General features: G+C 41.6%; 1 protein-coding gene across 1 annotated transcript in view; it reads right to left on the bottom strand.

Annotated features, from left to right (window-relative positions):
* Positions 1 to 17,847, bottom strand: part of TMC3 (transmembrane channel like 3) — a 1,325,854-nt gene that overhangs the window by 53,859 nt on the left and 1,254,148 nt on the right. Inside the window, exon 21 of the mRNA XM_044067925.1 lies at positions 9,396 to 9,651. Within this exon, the coding sequence (XP_043923860.1) occupies positions 9,396 to 9,651 (256 nt within the window). The remainder of the gene's footprint in view (positions 1 to 9,395; positions 9,652 to 17,847) is intronic.

Here is a 17,847-nt window from a genome sequence, read left to right as displayed (position 1 = left end):
CCCAGAAGGATACAAAGGATACAAACAGATCATTCAAACATTACACAGAGCACCCAACAAAACCCCGGAAGGATACAAAGGATACAAACAGATCATACAAACATTACACAGAGCAACCAACAAAACCCCCGAAGGATACAAAGGATACGAACAGATCATACAAACATTACACAGAGCACCCAACAAAACCCCAGAAGGATACAAAGGATACAAACAGATCATACAAACATTACACAGAGCACCCAACAAAACCCCGGAAGGATACAAAGGATACAAACAGATCATACAAACATTACACAGAGCACCCAACAACACCCAGGAAGGATACAAAGGATACAAACAGATCATACAAACATTACACAGAGCACCCAACAACACCCAGGAAGGATACAAAGGATACAAACAGATCATACAAACATTAGACAGAGCACCCAACAAAACCCCCGAAGGATACAATGGATACAAACAGATCATACAAACATGATAAAGAGCACCCAACATAACCCCAGAAGGATACAAAGGATACAAAGAGATCATACAAACATTACACAGAGCACCCAACAAAACCCCAGAAGGATACAAAGGATACAAACAGATCATACAAACATTACACAGAGCACCCAACAAAACCCCAGAAGGATACAAAGGATACAAAAAGATCATACAAACATTACACAGAGCACCCAACAAAACCCCCGAAGGATACAAAGGATACAAACAGATCATACAAACATTACACAGAGCACCTAACAAAACCCTCGAAGGACATAAAGGATACAAACAGATCATACAGACATTACACAGAGCACCCAACAAAACCCCAGAAGGATACACAGGATACAAACAGATCATACAAACATTACACAGAGCACCCAACAAAACCCCCGAAGGATACAAAGGATACAAAAAGATCATACAAACATTACACAGAGCACCCAACAAAACCCCCGAAGGATACAAAGGATACAAACAGATCATACAAACATTACACAGAGCACCCAACAAAACCCCAGATGGATACAAACAATACAAACAGATCATACAAACATTACACAGAGCACCCAACAAAACCCCAGATGGATACAAATGATACAAACAGATCATACAAACATTACACAGAGCACCCAACAAAACCTCAGAAGGATATAAAGGATACAAACAGATCATACAAACATTACACAGAGCACCCAACAAAACCCCAGAAGGATACAAAGGATACAAACAGATCATACAAACATTACACAGAGCACCCAACAAAACCCCCGAAGGATACAAAGGATACAAACAGATCATACCAACATTACACAGAGCACCCAACAAAACCCCCGAAGGATACAAAGGATACAAACAGATCATACAAACATTACACAGAGCACCCAACAAAACCCCAGAAGGATACAAAGGATACAAACAGATCATAAGAACATTACAAAGAGCACCCAACAAAACCCCAGAAGGATATAAAGGATACAAACAGATCATACAAACATTACACAGAGCACCCAACAAAACCCAGGAAGGATACAAAGGATACAAACAGATCATACAAACATTACACAGAGCACCCAACAAAACCCCCGAAGGACATAAAGGATACAAACAGATCATGCAAACATTACACAGAGCACCCAACAAAACCCCCGAAGGATACAAAGGATACAAAGAGATCATACAAACATGATAAAGAGCACCCAACAAACCCCCAGAAGGATACAAAGGATACAAACAGATCATACAAACATTAGACAGAGCACCCAACAAAACCCCAGAATAATACAAAGGATACAAACAGATCATACAAACATTACACAGAGCACCCAACAAAACCCCAGAAGGATATAAAGGATACAAACAGATCATACAAACATTACACAGAGCACCCAACAAAACCCCAGAATGATACAAAGGATACAAACAGATCATACAAACATTACACAGAGCACTCAACAAAACCCCCGAAGGATTCAAAGGATACAAACAGATCATACAAACATTACACAGAGCACTCAACAAAACCCTCAAGGATTCAAAGGATACAAACAGATCATACAAACATGATAAAGAGCACCCAACAAAACCCCAGATTGATACAAAGGATACAAACAGATCATACAAACATTACACAGAGCACTCAACAAAACCCCCAAAGGATTCAAAGGATACAAACAGATCATACAAACATTACACAGAGCACCCAACAAAACCCCCGAAGGATACAAAGGATACAAACAGATCATACTAACATTACACAGAGCACCCAACAAAACCCCCGAAGGATACAAAGGATACAAACAGATCATACAAACATTACACAGAGCACCCAACAAAACCCCAGAAGGATACAAAGGATACAAACAGATCATACTAACATTACACAGAGCACCTAACAAAACCCCCGAAGGACATAAAGGATACAAACTGATCATACAAACATTACACAAAGCACCCAACAAAACCCCAGAAGGATACAAAGGATACAAACAAATCATACAAACATTACACAGAGCACCTAACAAAACCCCCAAAGGACATAAAGGATACAAACAGATCATACAAACATTACACAGAGCACCCAACAAAACCCCCGAAGGATACAAAGGATACAAACAGATCATACAAACATTACACAGAGCACCCAACAACACCCAGGAAGGATACAAAGGATACAAACAGATCATACAAACATTACACAGAGCACCTAACAAAACCCCCGAAGGATACAAAGGATACAAACAGATCATACAAACATTACACAGAGCACCCAACAAAACCCCAGAAGGATACAAAGGATACAAACAGATCATGCAAACATTACACAGAGCACCCAACAAAACCCCCGAAGGATACAAAGGATACAAACAGATCATACAAACATTACACAGAGCACCCAACAAAACCCCAGAAGGATATAAAGGATACAAACAGATCATACAAACATTACACAGAGCACCCAACAACACCCAGGAAGGATACAAAGGATACAAACAGATCATACAAACATTACACAGAACACCTAACAAAACTCCCGAAGGACACAAAGGATACAAACAGATCATACAAACATTACACAGAGCACACAACAAAACCCCAGAAGGATAAAAAGGATACAAACAGATCATACAAACATTACACAGAGCACCCAACAAAACCCCAGAAGGATACAAAGGATACAAACATTACACAGAGCACCCAACAAAACCCCAGAAGGATATAAAGGATACAAACAGATCATACAAACTTTACACAGAACACCCAACAAAACCCCAGAAGGATACAAAGGATAGAAACAGATCATACAAACATTACACAGAGCACCCAACAAAACCCCGGAAGGATACAAAGGATACAAACAGATCATACAAACTTTACACAGAGCACCCAACAAAACCCCGAAGGATACCAAGGATACAGATCATAGAAACATTACACAGAGCACCCAACAAAACCCCCGAAGGATACAAAGGATACAAACAGATCATACAAACATTACACAGAGCACCCAACAAAACCCCCGAAGGATACAAAGGATACAAACAGATCATACAAACATTACACAGAGCACCCAACAAAACCCCCGAAGGATACAAAGGATACAAACAGATCATACAAACATTACACAGAGCACCCAACAAAACCCAAGAAGGATACAAAGGATACAAACAAATCATACAAACTTTACACAGAGCACCCAACAAAACCCCAGAAGGATACAAAGGATACAAACAGATCATACAAACATTACACAGAGCACCCAACAAAACCCCCGAAGGATACAACGGATACAAACAGATCATACAAACATTACACAGAGCACCCAACAAAACCCCCAAAGGATACAAAGGATACAAACAGATCATACAAACATTACACAGAGCACCCAACAAAACCCTCGAAGGACTTATAGGATACAAACAGATCATACAAACATTACACAGAGCACCCAACAAAACCCCCGAAGGATACAAAGGATACAAACAGATCATACAAACATTACACAGAGCACCCAACAAAACCCCAGAAGGATACAAAGGATACAAACAGATCATAGAAACATTACACGGAGTACCCAACAAAACCCCGGAATGATACAAAGGACACAAATAGATCATACAAACTTTAGACAGGGGACACCAAAAACACCTTTTCCACTCTATCTGTTGATTGACAGAAGATCAGCCTTGTGAGAAGTGCATAAATCCTAAATGAATTCCAAGCTACACTAGAAACCTTGGATGTCCAAATAAACTGCAAGCAAACTGAAATTATATAAATCCTGTCTAACAGGGACATATTCTTTCATCCTTTTTTAGATGTAGAGGCCATAGAGCTGAGAATCATCTATTTAAACTGCAAAGTGGGCCCCATAGTTGATACTCCAGCAGACACAAGCATCCTTCAGAGAGGCCTCATAGAAACGGATAATTGGTGCCAGAGCCATGGCCTTAAACTGAACGCCAAAAAATGTATAGTCATACCCTTTGGGAAAAACAAGGTATCCACAAATTACCACATAGGTGGTAATCCATTAAGTATGGAAGAGGTAATCAGGGACCTAGGGACCCAAGTTGACAGTAACCTATCATTTGACACTCACATTGCCAAGGTGGTTAGGAAGACCTTCTATATTGCCCACCTTATCATGAAGAGATTCATATCTAGATCAAGAGAGGTCATTGTGCCCCTGTACTCTTCTCTTATCAGGCCAATGATTGAGTACAATGCCCCATTTGGGATGTATCTCACCCGACACCTGCAGCAGTTGGAAAGACCCCAAAAGTTCCTCACCAAGAGGATAAATGGTCTCAAACATATGTCATATGCTGCCCGGCTGAAGAAACTCCAGTTCTATTCAGTCGCATACCGCCTACTCAGAGGTGATCTATGCCTGACGTACAAGGCCATGTCCAATCCGGAATTAATGGACATGCTCCACCTCAGAAAATCCAAATCCATCAGAGCCACGAGAGCAAGAGATTTGAACCTCAACACAGAAATAAATCGGACGTGCTGGTGGGACAGATTCATAACCCAGGGGCTCCCTACACTCTGGAACAGAATCCCAGTCCATGTTAGGCAGAGCCCCTCACTAAATCTCTTCAAGAGAAATCTTGACTAGTGGATGGGAGATCATAGGTTTACCCCGGGGGTCATCTCTGTGTCACTACTAGACAGAGGCACAGTAAACTAAACCCTAAATGGGCGTAGTATTCTCATCCCAAGGGGTGGGGAAAGCCACACACACACTGGCTAGGCTTATAAATGCCCTAGGGCAGATAGCCTAGTACAAACCTATGAACCTATTTAAAGGTTCATAGGTGAATACTAAGCTAACTGACTTAAATGGCGACTTTAAGCCTAGCTAATAACCTGAAGTCAAAACTAAACCCTGTACCTTGTATCTATGAAGTGAAGACCTTAACCATTATGAAACAGTAGTCATTCAGATATTAAAGTGAAAGGATCTCAAAAGTGAAACCCAGTGGTGTGCACTGTTCTAGTGATATTTCACACTTAAACCCTACATTTATATCTTGAAATCCACTGGGAGAGCTACTGAACAACATATGGATAGATAATCACTTTAACTGACCGAAGACCATAACACACTGTCATTACGCACATTACAGTGCTGGGTGTGACAGAAGTTATGAGCATGGAAATGGCCTAAAAAATAAATCAGTTCCTGAAGTATCACAGGTTTATGGATATACCACCTAACATCTAAGGAGTGAAATGAATAAGTAATATGAAGAATGTATAAGACCAATAGGAGGTGAGGGAGTGGGAACTGAAAAAAGAAGACAAAAAGCCAAGTTGAAAAACACATCTCTTGCAGATTCCTGGAGCCAACAACGTACCCTAATATTTATAGCAATAAGTTGAAATATTCTTGGGTTCACCCAGCAAAATGTTTACTTTTAAAACATGACTAAAAGTGTAGTAACATGATAAACTGTCCATTTTGTATCTGTGAGTCTCATCACCTCTGCAGACGTCTTCTCAGAAGAGTGATAGCTTTCAAAAAGAAATATCTTCTGTTGACAGCTTGACGACTGAGAGAAAGAATTCTTATCTGAATGCTGTGAGGAAGGAATGTGTATTTGCAACATAGACAGTTACTCTTGTTTACTAGATGAGTGAGATGAAGATCCTCTTGTTCCATCCATTCTGACCCTTTGAACCTTCTCAGCTACCTGCAAAAGTCCATATTCCATGCAAAATATGATGTGAGTTTAACAAAAATAGTGACATAGTTACCTACTGTTTTAATGCATTTTCCATCACTATACTGATATCCTCTTTAGCAAAGATATTACAGTCAATGGAAGGCTGCATTATAACAAGGACAGCATTAGATGGCAGGTGCTGAAACAGGAAGTCCATTATATACAGCTGCATTAAAACAGGAAGTGCATTATATGCAGCTGATATGGACACAGATTAAGTAAACACTCCTCAAGTATTAGATTCAACCACCACCGAAGCTCTGGACATATCTGTCATCTATCCAGATTTTTTGAGAATATCCATACTTTAGGTCTGTTCTTCAGAAATCACTGAGGATTGACGTCATAATTAATGACGTTTAGTTTTAGACTTCATACCCCCATACATGCTATTACAAAACCCAGTTATTCTAGCAACTTTCTAAGTTTATAAGAGCAATATTTAAACCTGTCCCTATTTTTGTGCCCTTGTCCCCCATTATTTTTGGTTTTGTCCAGATTTCTTCTGCTAGGAGGTTGAAAGGTAGGGATAAACCCGTGGATGTGACATGATCACCGGAGATACTAGTGCACATACCAGTGAAGATGCTGCTGAGGTCTTTGTCAGCACCACATCTACTGCAGGGAATTTAAGCACTTTAGAATACAGCTGCATTTCTCTGTGGAAATCATTTGAATATTAGTGCTGTCAGAATCATAGGCAGAATTGGCAGATTTGTTTCTCAGGTATGCTGCTGCTTCCTTGAAGAAATACTTTTGCTGAGCTTGACCACCTCAACCCTTTTCTCATTTTGTTTCAGCCTACTTGGTCTCTGTTTCTTTTTAAAAGAAATAAAAGATAAAATATGGACACTACTATTAATTCTATCTTTCCTTGTTTTACACAGGCACACTCTTAGTCAATATATTTCATTGGAGATCTCTGAAGAAAATCAGGAAATAGTCAATTATCACGATCCATTACTCAGATAAAATTGCCATGGTGCTGATGTAGGAAGTGAAGCATCTCAATTGGCAAGAAGAAGCTCTTAAGAGAACTGCGTGTGCGCGTGAGCCCTGCCTTGAAAGGTTTCAACTCTTAAGAGAACTGCGTGTGCACGTGAGCCCTGCCTTGAAAGGTTTCAACTCTTAAGAGAACTGCGTGTGTACGTGAGCCCTGCCTTGAAAGGTTTCAACTCTTAAGAGAACTGCGTGTGTACGTGAGCCCTGCCTTGAAAGGTTTCAACTCTTAAGAGAACTGAGTGTGTACGTGAGCCCTGCCTTGAAAGGTTCCAAGCAGTACTGACATACACTCAGAACTGCTCTTCATATTGATAAAGGCACACCTGACGAGAACTATGGCCAGGTATGAAAAACACATAAGATAAATAAAACTAGGAATTATGATTTACTGTTAGAGTGACCCTTCCAAAAGGAGATGTTCTTCCTTACTTGGTTTTATTCAGAACACTTCAGTGATTGCATGGATGTTCAAAGATTCATAGGTGTGCACTAGCCTAATGGCCCTGTAGCCTTTACAAGTCTAGCACATAGGATTACCCTGGCATCGTGCCACCCGACCTTAGTTCCCAGTGCCTCTGTCGAGTAAAGCCACTGGAGTTATCCCCAGGGTGAATTTTCTATTTCCCATCCACTCATCAAGATTTCTCTTGAAGAGGGCCAGTGAGGTGCTTTCTTGAACATGTATGGAAAGTGTATTGCAGAGCATAGGCAGTCTCTGGGTTATGAACCTGTCCCTCCAGCATGTTCTGTTGATTGTGGTAATGAAGTTGCGGTCTCTGGAGCATGTGGTGTGGGGGGAGTGGGATTTCTTTATATGTAACATTTCTAACAGAGCTGGGTCAGACATGGCTTTGCAAGTCAAGCAGAGATCACCTCTAAGTAGGCGATATGAGACAGAGAATAGTTGGAGTCTTTTGAGTCTTTTCATATAGGACAAGTGTTTAAGGCCAAGGATCCTCTTTGAGAGGTACTTTTGTGGCCTCTACAGTTGTTGCAGGTGTCTAGTGAGATACATGCCAAATGGGGCACTGTACTCGATGATTGGCCTAATGAGGATAGTAGAGGAAGACAGTGACCTCTTTCTTCCTGGATGCAAAACCCTTAGCAATGAAATGTGCCACATAGAAGGACAGTCTGACCACAGTGGCAATGTGGTGGTCAAAAGAGAGGTTGCTATCAGCCTGTGTTCCCAGATCTCTTATAACACCTTCTGTGTTCAGTGGACTACCATCAATGTGGTAATTCATAGGAACCAGTTTTTTCCCAAAGGGGATGATAACACATTTTCTGGCAGTGAGCTTAAGGCCATGGTTCTGACACCAGTTGTGTCAGATATGTACCCTCACTTTTGCATTTGATCTTTACCACAGCTAAAGGAAAGGTGAAATTACTTTACAGGTAATTTAGTGCAGTATTCTTTCTCTGACTTTTCTGTTTTCAGAAAACAGCCTGACTCAGACAGTCCTGTATAAACCATAGGTACCACATGCCTGACTCAGACAATCCTGTATAAACTGTAGGTACCACATGCCTGACTTAGACAATCCTGTATAAACTGTAGGTACCACGTGCCTGACTCAGACAATCCTGTATAAACCATAGGTACCACATGCCTGACTCAGACAGTCCTGTATAAACCATAGATACCACATGCCTGACTCAGACAGTCCTGTATAAACCGTAGGTACCACATGCCTGACTCAGACAGTCCTGTATAAACCGTAGGTACCACATGCCTGACTCAGACAGTCCTGTATAAACCGTAGGTACCACATGCCTGACTCAGACAATCCTGTATAAACCGTAGGTACCACGTGCCTGACTCAGACAATTCTGTATAAACTGTAGGTACCACGTATCTCTGTTGATTTTTTAGATACACTTACAGCCTAGGAGATACTGAAGTTTACAACTTTTACAGGAGATTAGATTAGGAAGTTCAAAGGGTCCGTGGTACATACACCCCACTATTGTAACATGTTTTTCTTTTTTTAATTAAACTTTTTTTTTATTAATTTTCATAAGATCATGAGATTCCTACATCATACATACTCTTTTTAAACACATGAGCAAGGCAGATGCGATCATGATAGCAGGCTTAATGACAATCAGCCAAATAACAAAACGAGCGTTAATTCAACATTCGCTGAGTTCTCTTACTCTTACCTGTTCGGCATATTTTCTGTTTTGTGCTTTTGAGGAACAGGTATCTCAGGAGAAACATTCACTTTTTGGCTTACACTGGCTTTAGGTACAGACTGAGACACAGTTGTAATGCTGCTATTTTTGTTTTTTGGAGACTCAAAGGTCACTACGCTGTCATTTCTTCGGGCTGATGATGAGTGCGCTGAGGATTCCTGGCTGGTGATGTCACCATCTTGGTCATTTGGCTTATTATTCTCTTCCTTTTTAAGGAACCTTGCTGGAGGTGTAAGATGGGACAACAAAACAGTTAACATGTTAATACGTTAATAAACTTTCTACATTTCTGTTAATGTATTTTAAATAGGAATTACCTACCTGATGTCACTGCAGTCTTATTTGTCAGTGCATTTAGAGATTATCACAGACCTCTCATGTTTTTAATCATTTAACACTTCCATATAATGTGTCATGAGGGCATATGTAAATGCATTAACAGTATACGGCATTACATCAACCTCTCTCATCTTACACTGTGTACATGTTTATACTGACAAACCTCTTTCTCTGGTAGAAGTTACTCTGTAAGGGTGGAACAGGTTCTTCTCTACAGAGATAGAGAGAGAGAAGCTGCTGTGTTTCTGAATCATACCCTATTTCTTTCTCAGACAACTGCCAATGACTTATTTCATTTTATAAGTCACCATTGTAATGTGAATTGTAATGCCCAAGACCCCAAGACATTGCCAGTGTGATAAATGGTCTACTTCTAACTATTGACTAATTTTTCTTTATTAATTTTGCATAGACATGTCATAGTATCTTATATTTATGTGTAGGTTTTAGTGTATACATAAATTCCCTTTGTTTCCTGTGTGTCTTGCATTAGGTTGCAGTAGTGCACATATCAGCATGTGACCTGCAGGGGTTATAATATTGATTTTTTTGGTGCACTTGCAGTGAGCAACACAACACAGGTACTGTATCTAAGTACATATTTAGTATTTAGGGGAGTGCAATCCTGTTGTAAAAGGTAGGGATATCATCATCTAGACAAAGCACAGTTATCTGACATTAGCAGAGTTGAATATCCCAGTATCTGGACATGATAAATAGACTCAGTAACACTCTAGGGACCGATGATACCCTGATCTCTTTCACTGTCATTTCAATGATCCTGTCAAAATGTTCTGCTATCAAATGTTCCACATATAAAAAGAGACATAAATATGAGTTACACACTTTCATTGATACACTTAACCCATCAGATTTCAATTGCATGGAATTACCTCTTGCTGGACTGTGGCGGAATTGCCCCTCTTGGAGCAATCCACTAAATATGTTAAAACAATTTAACAGGTACATGAAAAAATGGGGACCTGATCCTGTAATACTCAATAGAAGTATGCTTTTTCCCCTTATAGGTGCATAGGTAGGTAGTAGGCTATCGGCCCAAGGGCCTAAGTAAGCCTAGTCAACAAGGTTTCCTGGCTTATGCCACCCAAGAAAGTTATTTTCCTGTACCCCTGTCGAGCAGAGCCACAGAAGTGATCCCCGGGGTGTACTTCCTATTTCCCATCCACTTATCAAGATTTTTCTTGAAGAGTGCTAATGAGGAACTTTGTTTGACATCGATGGGTAGCTTGTTCTAGAGTATGGGAAGTATCTGGGACAGGAATCTATCCCTCCAGCATCTCCTGTTTATTGTGGTGACAAGGTTTAGGTCCCTAGAGCATGTAGCTCGAGGATTGGGATTTCTTTAGGTGTAGCATATCCAACAGCTCTGGGTTTGACATAGCTTAATATGTTAGGCAGAGATCATCTCAGAGCAGGCGATATACTACAGAATAAAGCTGGAGTTTTTTGAGATGGTCAGTGTAGGGCATCTGAGGCCAGTAAACCTCTTTGTGAGGTACTTCTGTAGCCTTTCCAGCTGCTGCAGATGTCTTGTGAGGTACATTCCAAAAGGGTCATTGTACTCTATAATGGGTCTAATGAGTGTCGAATAGAGGGGAACAATGACCACTTTTTTCCTAGATGAGAACCCTTTTGTGATGAGGTGTGCCACATAGAAGGATTTTCTGACTAACATATAAGGAAACATAATAATATACATATAAAGAATACAATTGAGTGCAGATAGGCCTGTGGAGAAAAGCTCCAAACACCAATGCAGGTCCAAGGAGACAAAAAACAGTACCAAATAAGAAAACAGTGTTATACATGTTAAGAATATATTTGAGCATAGATAGCAGAGATTAACAATGTCTTCCTCCAAGCATCCAAATGTTTGTAATCATTTCCTTATTTCGTTATGTAACAAGATCTCAGCTGAAAAAGGGATACTGACCAAGTCTAACTACTAGGTTCATAGGTTCAGAGGTAGGTACTAGGCTATTGGCCCTAGGGCCTATATAAGCCTAGTAAATAAAAAGAATTTAATTAATAATTAAAAGAAATGCTTAAGGGAAATGCAGATTCAAACTGAACAGCAGAAATGGCAGAAATCTAAATCAAGGTGCCTGAAGAGCTCTGCCTTCTCATTCTGAAACATCTGCCTAGATTCTTTGAATCAGTCTTCAGAGCTGTGGACGAGGGTAAGATGTTCCACACAGTCTATCTGGACCTTGTCAAGGCATTTGACACCATCCCCCACTCTAGAATCATAGATAAACTTACTAAGCTGGGCAGAAAGACCTTCTACATTGCCCACCTGATCATGAAGGGATTCACATCCAGATCTAGTGAGGTCATTGTTCCCCTGTACTCTTCACTTATCAGACCAATGATCGAGTACAATGCCCCATTCGGGATATATCTCGTCCGACATCTGCAGCAATTGGAGAGACCTCAAAAGTTTCTCACCAAAAGGATAAAGGGACTCCAAAATCTGTCATATGCTGCCAGATTGAAGAAACTCCAGCTCTATTCAGTCGCATACCATCTGCTCAGAGGTGACATGTGCCTGACATACAAGGCCATGTCCAACCCAGAATTAATGGACATGCTCCACCTCAAAAAATCCAAATCCACCAAAACCACTAGAGCAAGTGACTTAAACCTTAGCACGGATATAAATAGGACGTGCTGGAGGGATAGATTTATCACTCAGAGACTCCCTATGCTGTGGAATAGAGTCCCGGTCCATGTGAGGCAGAGCACCTCGCTGGCTCTGTTCAAGAGAAATCTTGACCTGTGGATGGGAGACTGTAGGTTTACCCTGGGAATCATCTCTGTGTCACTGCTGGATAGAGGCACAACAAACTAATGGGTACAGTATTTTTTCATATAAGGGGTGGCGTAAGCCACAAAAATTCGGGCTAGGCTTATAAATGCCTTGGGGCAGATAGCCTAGTATAAACCTATGAACCTATTAATCCCTACATCACTCAGTGGGTTGCCAACTGCCTTATTGACAGAACCCATACTGTAAAAGTAGCTGACTCCAAATTCAGCTCCAGACAAGTGACAAGTGGAGTACCTCAGGGTTCAGACCTGGGACTGTTCTTGTTTGGCATCTACTTCTCTGAAGTACAGGCCAACACTAAAGGACTCTGACTAACAAAGTTCGCAGATGACTGCAAACTGGGAGCCATTACTGAATCCCCAAATGATGTGGACATTGTTCAAAGGGGCCTTACAGAAGCAGATGCTTGGTGCCAGAGCCATGGGCTCAAGCTCAATGCAAAAAAAATGTATAGTTACCCTCTTTGGGAAAAAACATGTACCCATGAATAACCACATAGGTGGCAGTACACTAAACACCGAAAGTGTGATAAGAGACTTAGGGACACAGATGGACAGTGGTCTCACCTTTGATAACCACATGCCGCACCTACCAAGAGGAGAAAACGTTGAGAGAAGAAAGGAGCCACTTTTGAGATTTTAAGTATTTTCTTCTGATTTATTTCTTAGAAAAACTGCATTGCCACCTACTTTTCGGCATTTTCTTGATTGCAAAAGTTGATGTCTGTGTTAGAAACACTATTTAGAACATACCTAGAGCCTGTTCATTGCATTTTTTGTGTTGCACTTAATTTAAAATAGTTTTTTCCTAAAATTGCATTTTACTTGCCTCTGACCTAGCACACACGTGTTGGGGTCATTTATTGCACTGTTCTGACTAGTTTGCTACTTGTGTGTCTCTGCTATCCTTAAACAAAAACAAAAAAAACAAAAAAAATCTTGCTATTTTCCCGCTTTGTATAATTTAAAAGAAAGTTCAGTTACAGAGTTGCTGTTCTGAACTGTTTGTAAGTGTCTTGGAGGCCAGTGCTTACTTGGGCTAAAGGGAAGTCTCTGTGTTCACCAATGGCAGTGGTTAACACTAAGCAGCCTGCCTGTCCCTGTAGGAGTGGTTACTGCCTAGAAACTGTAGTTTTATTGGCCATTATGGGTAAATTCCAAACTGTTTGATCTCTCTCTCTCTCTTAAAACCCTGCAACTCTCTTTTTTGCGTGGTCTTGCGCACAGAGCAGCATCGGGCAGCGCCGCTTAAACAGGTTTAAAGTATTCCCGGCTCCACAAAGTCTGCTCTTCACTTTTTCCCTTAGAACTGCTCTGAATCTCAAAATAAGCACTCTAATTTCATTCTAAAGCCCTGCACTTGCTCGTATAAGTAATCTCATAGGTAAACACTAATAAACTTAAGCACTACACCCTCTTATACTCCTTTTAGTACTTGCTCCCTATTGTGTTCTTTCTGATCAGTCAATAAGTAGTTCCCTATATTATTCAGGCATGTCCAAAGGTCAGTTTCGAGTTTACTCTCCAGACCAGCTGGTGAATCTGGGAATCTTGAGGCAATGTTACAACTGCCTTATGTATACAGACCACCCTCTCCTCCTCCCAACAAGCTCAAATATATGTGAGAGATGCAACTATATAGCCAAACTGGAGGCTGAGCTCTCTCAACCCAGTACTGGCACAGCCAGTCAGGAGGAGAAGGTAACCACACACACCACAAATCCAGTCTCACATAGACCTATCGCATCAGCAAACCAAACACATAAATACATAAAAAACATACTCGGAGGCACTAAATAAAAATCTGCCTAAGCAGTAGAGACCTCCAAAGCAGACATCCAAGCAACCCCTACCACGAAACAATACCCACGTAGCACATAGCTCACAAAGTCAGTGTGCCACACAGTCACAGCCCTTAAGGCTAAACAACACACCTAATACACTTGTAATAGGTGTCTCTATTGTCAGACACACTGACGTCCCACTCACCAGACTGAACAAGGAGAAGGTCACTGCAAGCTGCCTGTCGGGTGCCAGGATCCGCCACATAACACAAGCACTCAGATCACTCCAAAGCAAGTACAAATATGACTCCGTCATTGTCCATGCTGGTGTGAATGACCTGAGATGTACCTCCCTGCACTACATGAAAAGAGACATAGAGGAGCTCTCTGATCATGTAGCCCAGGCCGTTATGACCCTGACCTTGAGTAGCATCTTGCCCTCACCAAGAATGATGCCACAGTATAAAGACAAAATGATCAATTTTAACAATTGGCTAAAGTATTGGTATCATTCAAAGGGAAGCCAGTGTCTGTCAGCCTGGGATGACATGCTCGACAAGCCACGTTGCTTCACTAGGGATGGCTTGCACCTGTCACCCCTGAGTTTTCGAATACTGGCAAAGACTCTTGCCTCCCCCATAGTGCCTTTTTTAGGCAAGGCTCAAAAGACAAACCCACCTCCATAGACAACACAAAGAAAAAAAAAACTAAGGGTAATGCTGCTCAATGCCAGAAGTCTAAACCTTAAGATGCACGCACTCAAAACTCTCCTCAGTATGGAGAATATCGATATCTGTGCAGTAACAAAAACCTGGTTCAAGGCTCCCGAGAGCACCCCAGCACTAACAGGTTATACTTCATACCATGCTTTTTGGCCACAAAACTTGGACCGAACCACAAAAGGAGGGGGAGTATCCATATTTATCAAAGATACCCACACCTCCAGGTTAGTGGCACTGCACGAAGCATCGGAGACCATCCATGTGCAACTAACAGTGGGCAAAATTGCCTTTCAGTTTGTAGCCTGCTACATGCCACCCTCCCAAACACAGAAACCCCACTTAGCTTTCCTGAGAACACTGGAGAATATGAAGGTCTCTCCAAACACCATTATATTGGATGATTTCAACTACCCAAACATTGATTGGGAAAACTACTCAAGCCCAAACACCCTCGCCCAACGGTTCCTAGAATTTATAAACTCAAATGCTATGGAAGAACTGGTCACCACTCCCACAAGAGGGGAAAACATATTGGATCTGGTCATCACCAACATGGGGTGTCTATGTTCCACAGCAGAGGTATACCCCTCACTGGTAAGATCAGACCATAAACTAATCTCACTGGATATCCATATTCCATCCCCACTCCGAGCCAAGGAAACCATGGTGAAGAACTTCTTAAAAGCAAACTTCACACTTCTCAAAACTGAGGTGGAATCCTTCAAAGCCCCCGGGCCAGTGAAAAATATGGCCTAAAATGCAGAATCCTTTACAAAAACATTCTATGGACACCTACAGGAATGCATGGAGCATGCTATCCCAAATAAAACCAAGACTAACTCCTCCAAAGGCAGGAGACCTGTCTGGTGGACCCCGGCCATAAATAAACTATACAACAGAAGGAGAAAGCTACTACATGATAGAGCAAAATCCCAAAAAGGGAAGACATTTCTGATCAGTACTAGCAAGAAACTATGATCCCTCATAAAATCATCTAAGGCCAGCTTCGAAAGAAAAATTGCACAAGACACTAAAGATAATCACAAGGCCTTCTTTAGTTATGTCAGGAACCTGGGAGGCAACTCCCAGATATGCTCTGAGTTAGTGCAAAATGACAAAAAATACACTGAACCCACAGACATTGCCAACATCCTGGCAGAAAGGTTCAGTGCAAACTCCCAAAAGAGCAAACGTCTATCCCAACAGAGTGTAGCCTTCCTGAGATCACAGATGCACAGGTGAGAGCTGCCCTCTCCAAAGCAAAAAACACAGCATCAATGGGACCAGACGGTGTCCCAGGCTGCGTCTTACATGAGCTCCAAGAAGAACTAAACCCTCATATAAAGTCACTGTTCAATCTCAGCCTTACTACAGGATATGTACCCAAGGAATAGCATACAGCAACAGTGGTCCCACTCCACAAAGGTGGTGCCACAATGGACCCCAGAAAGTATCGCCCTATAAGCCTGACTAGCCTGGTCTGCAAAGCTATGGAGCGTATCATCATGGAAATCATAAACAAAGACATTGGGAACCTCCAGACACTGGATCCTACCCAATTCGGCTTTGTTAAGGGCAGATCTTGCCTCTTGAACCTGGTCAACTTCTTTGAAACAGTTACCAAAGCCATAGATGAAGGGAAGGTAGTCCACACAGCCTACCTGGACCTCACAAATGCCTTTGACACAATACCCCACTTGGGCATCATAAATAAGCTCACCAGCTTAAATATCAACCCCTATGTCACAAGATGGGTTGCAAACTGGCTCAAGGATAGAACCCACATGGTCAGAATAGCAGGTGCCATGTCAGACTCTAAACCAGTTACAAGTGGTGTCCCACAAGGCTCAGTCCTGGGACCTCTCTTGTTCGGTATATATTTCTCCAAGGTACAGGCTAGCACAGGTGGATATGGCTGACCAAGTTCGCAGATGACTGCAAACTGGGTGCCATAATCGACTCTCTGGCTGACACAAGCATCCTCCAAAAGGGTCTCACAGAGACAGATAGCTGGTGCCAGAGCCATGGCTTAAAGCTAAATGCCAAAAAGTGCATAGTCATCCCCTTTGGGAAAAACAAAGTGCCCACAAATTGCCACATAGGTGGTAATCCATTAAGTACGGAAGAAGTAATTAGGGACTTGGGGACCCAAGTAGATGGCAATCTCTCCTTTGACAATCACGTTGCCAAAGTGGTTAGAAAGACCTTCTATATAGCCCACCTTATCACAAAAGGGTTCACATCTAGATCAAGAGAGGTCATTGTGCCCCTCTACTCATCACTTATCAGGCCCATAATTTAATACAATGCCCCATTTGGGATGTACCTTACCTGACTCCTGCAGCAACTGGAAAGACCCCAAAAGTACCTCACCAAGAGGATCAAGGAACTCAAACAGATGTCCTATGCAGTTAGGCTAAAGAAAATCCAGCTCTACTCAGTTGCGTATTGCCTACTCAGAGGCGATCTGGGTCTGACATATAAAGCCATGTCCAACCCAGAAATAATGGACATGCTTCACCTCAGGAAATCCAAATCCCTTAGAGCTACACAACTCCAGGGACTTGAACCCCAGCACAGAAATAAATAGGACATGCTGGAGGGACAGATTCATATACCAGAGGCTCCCCTCACTCTGGAACAAAATCCCAATCCATGTTAGGCAGAGCCCCTCACTGACCCTCTTCAAGAGAAATTTTGACGAGTGGATGGGAGATCATATGT

Source organism: Protopterus annectens, chromosome 3.part1 (assembly GCF_019279795.1).
Source record: "Protopterus annectens isolate FY-2018-M chromosome 3.part1, PAN1.0, whole genome shotgun sequence".
NCBI classification, from domain to species: Eukaryota; Metazoa; Chordata; order Ceratodontiformes; family Protopteridae; genus Protopterus; species Protopterus annectens.
Note: the sequence above shows the minus strand (reverse complement) of the source record. Positions and strands in the feature narration are given on the sequence as shown.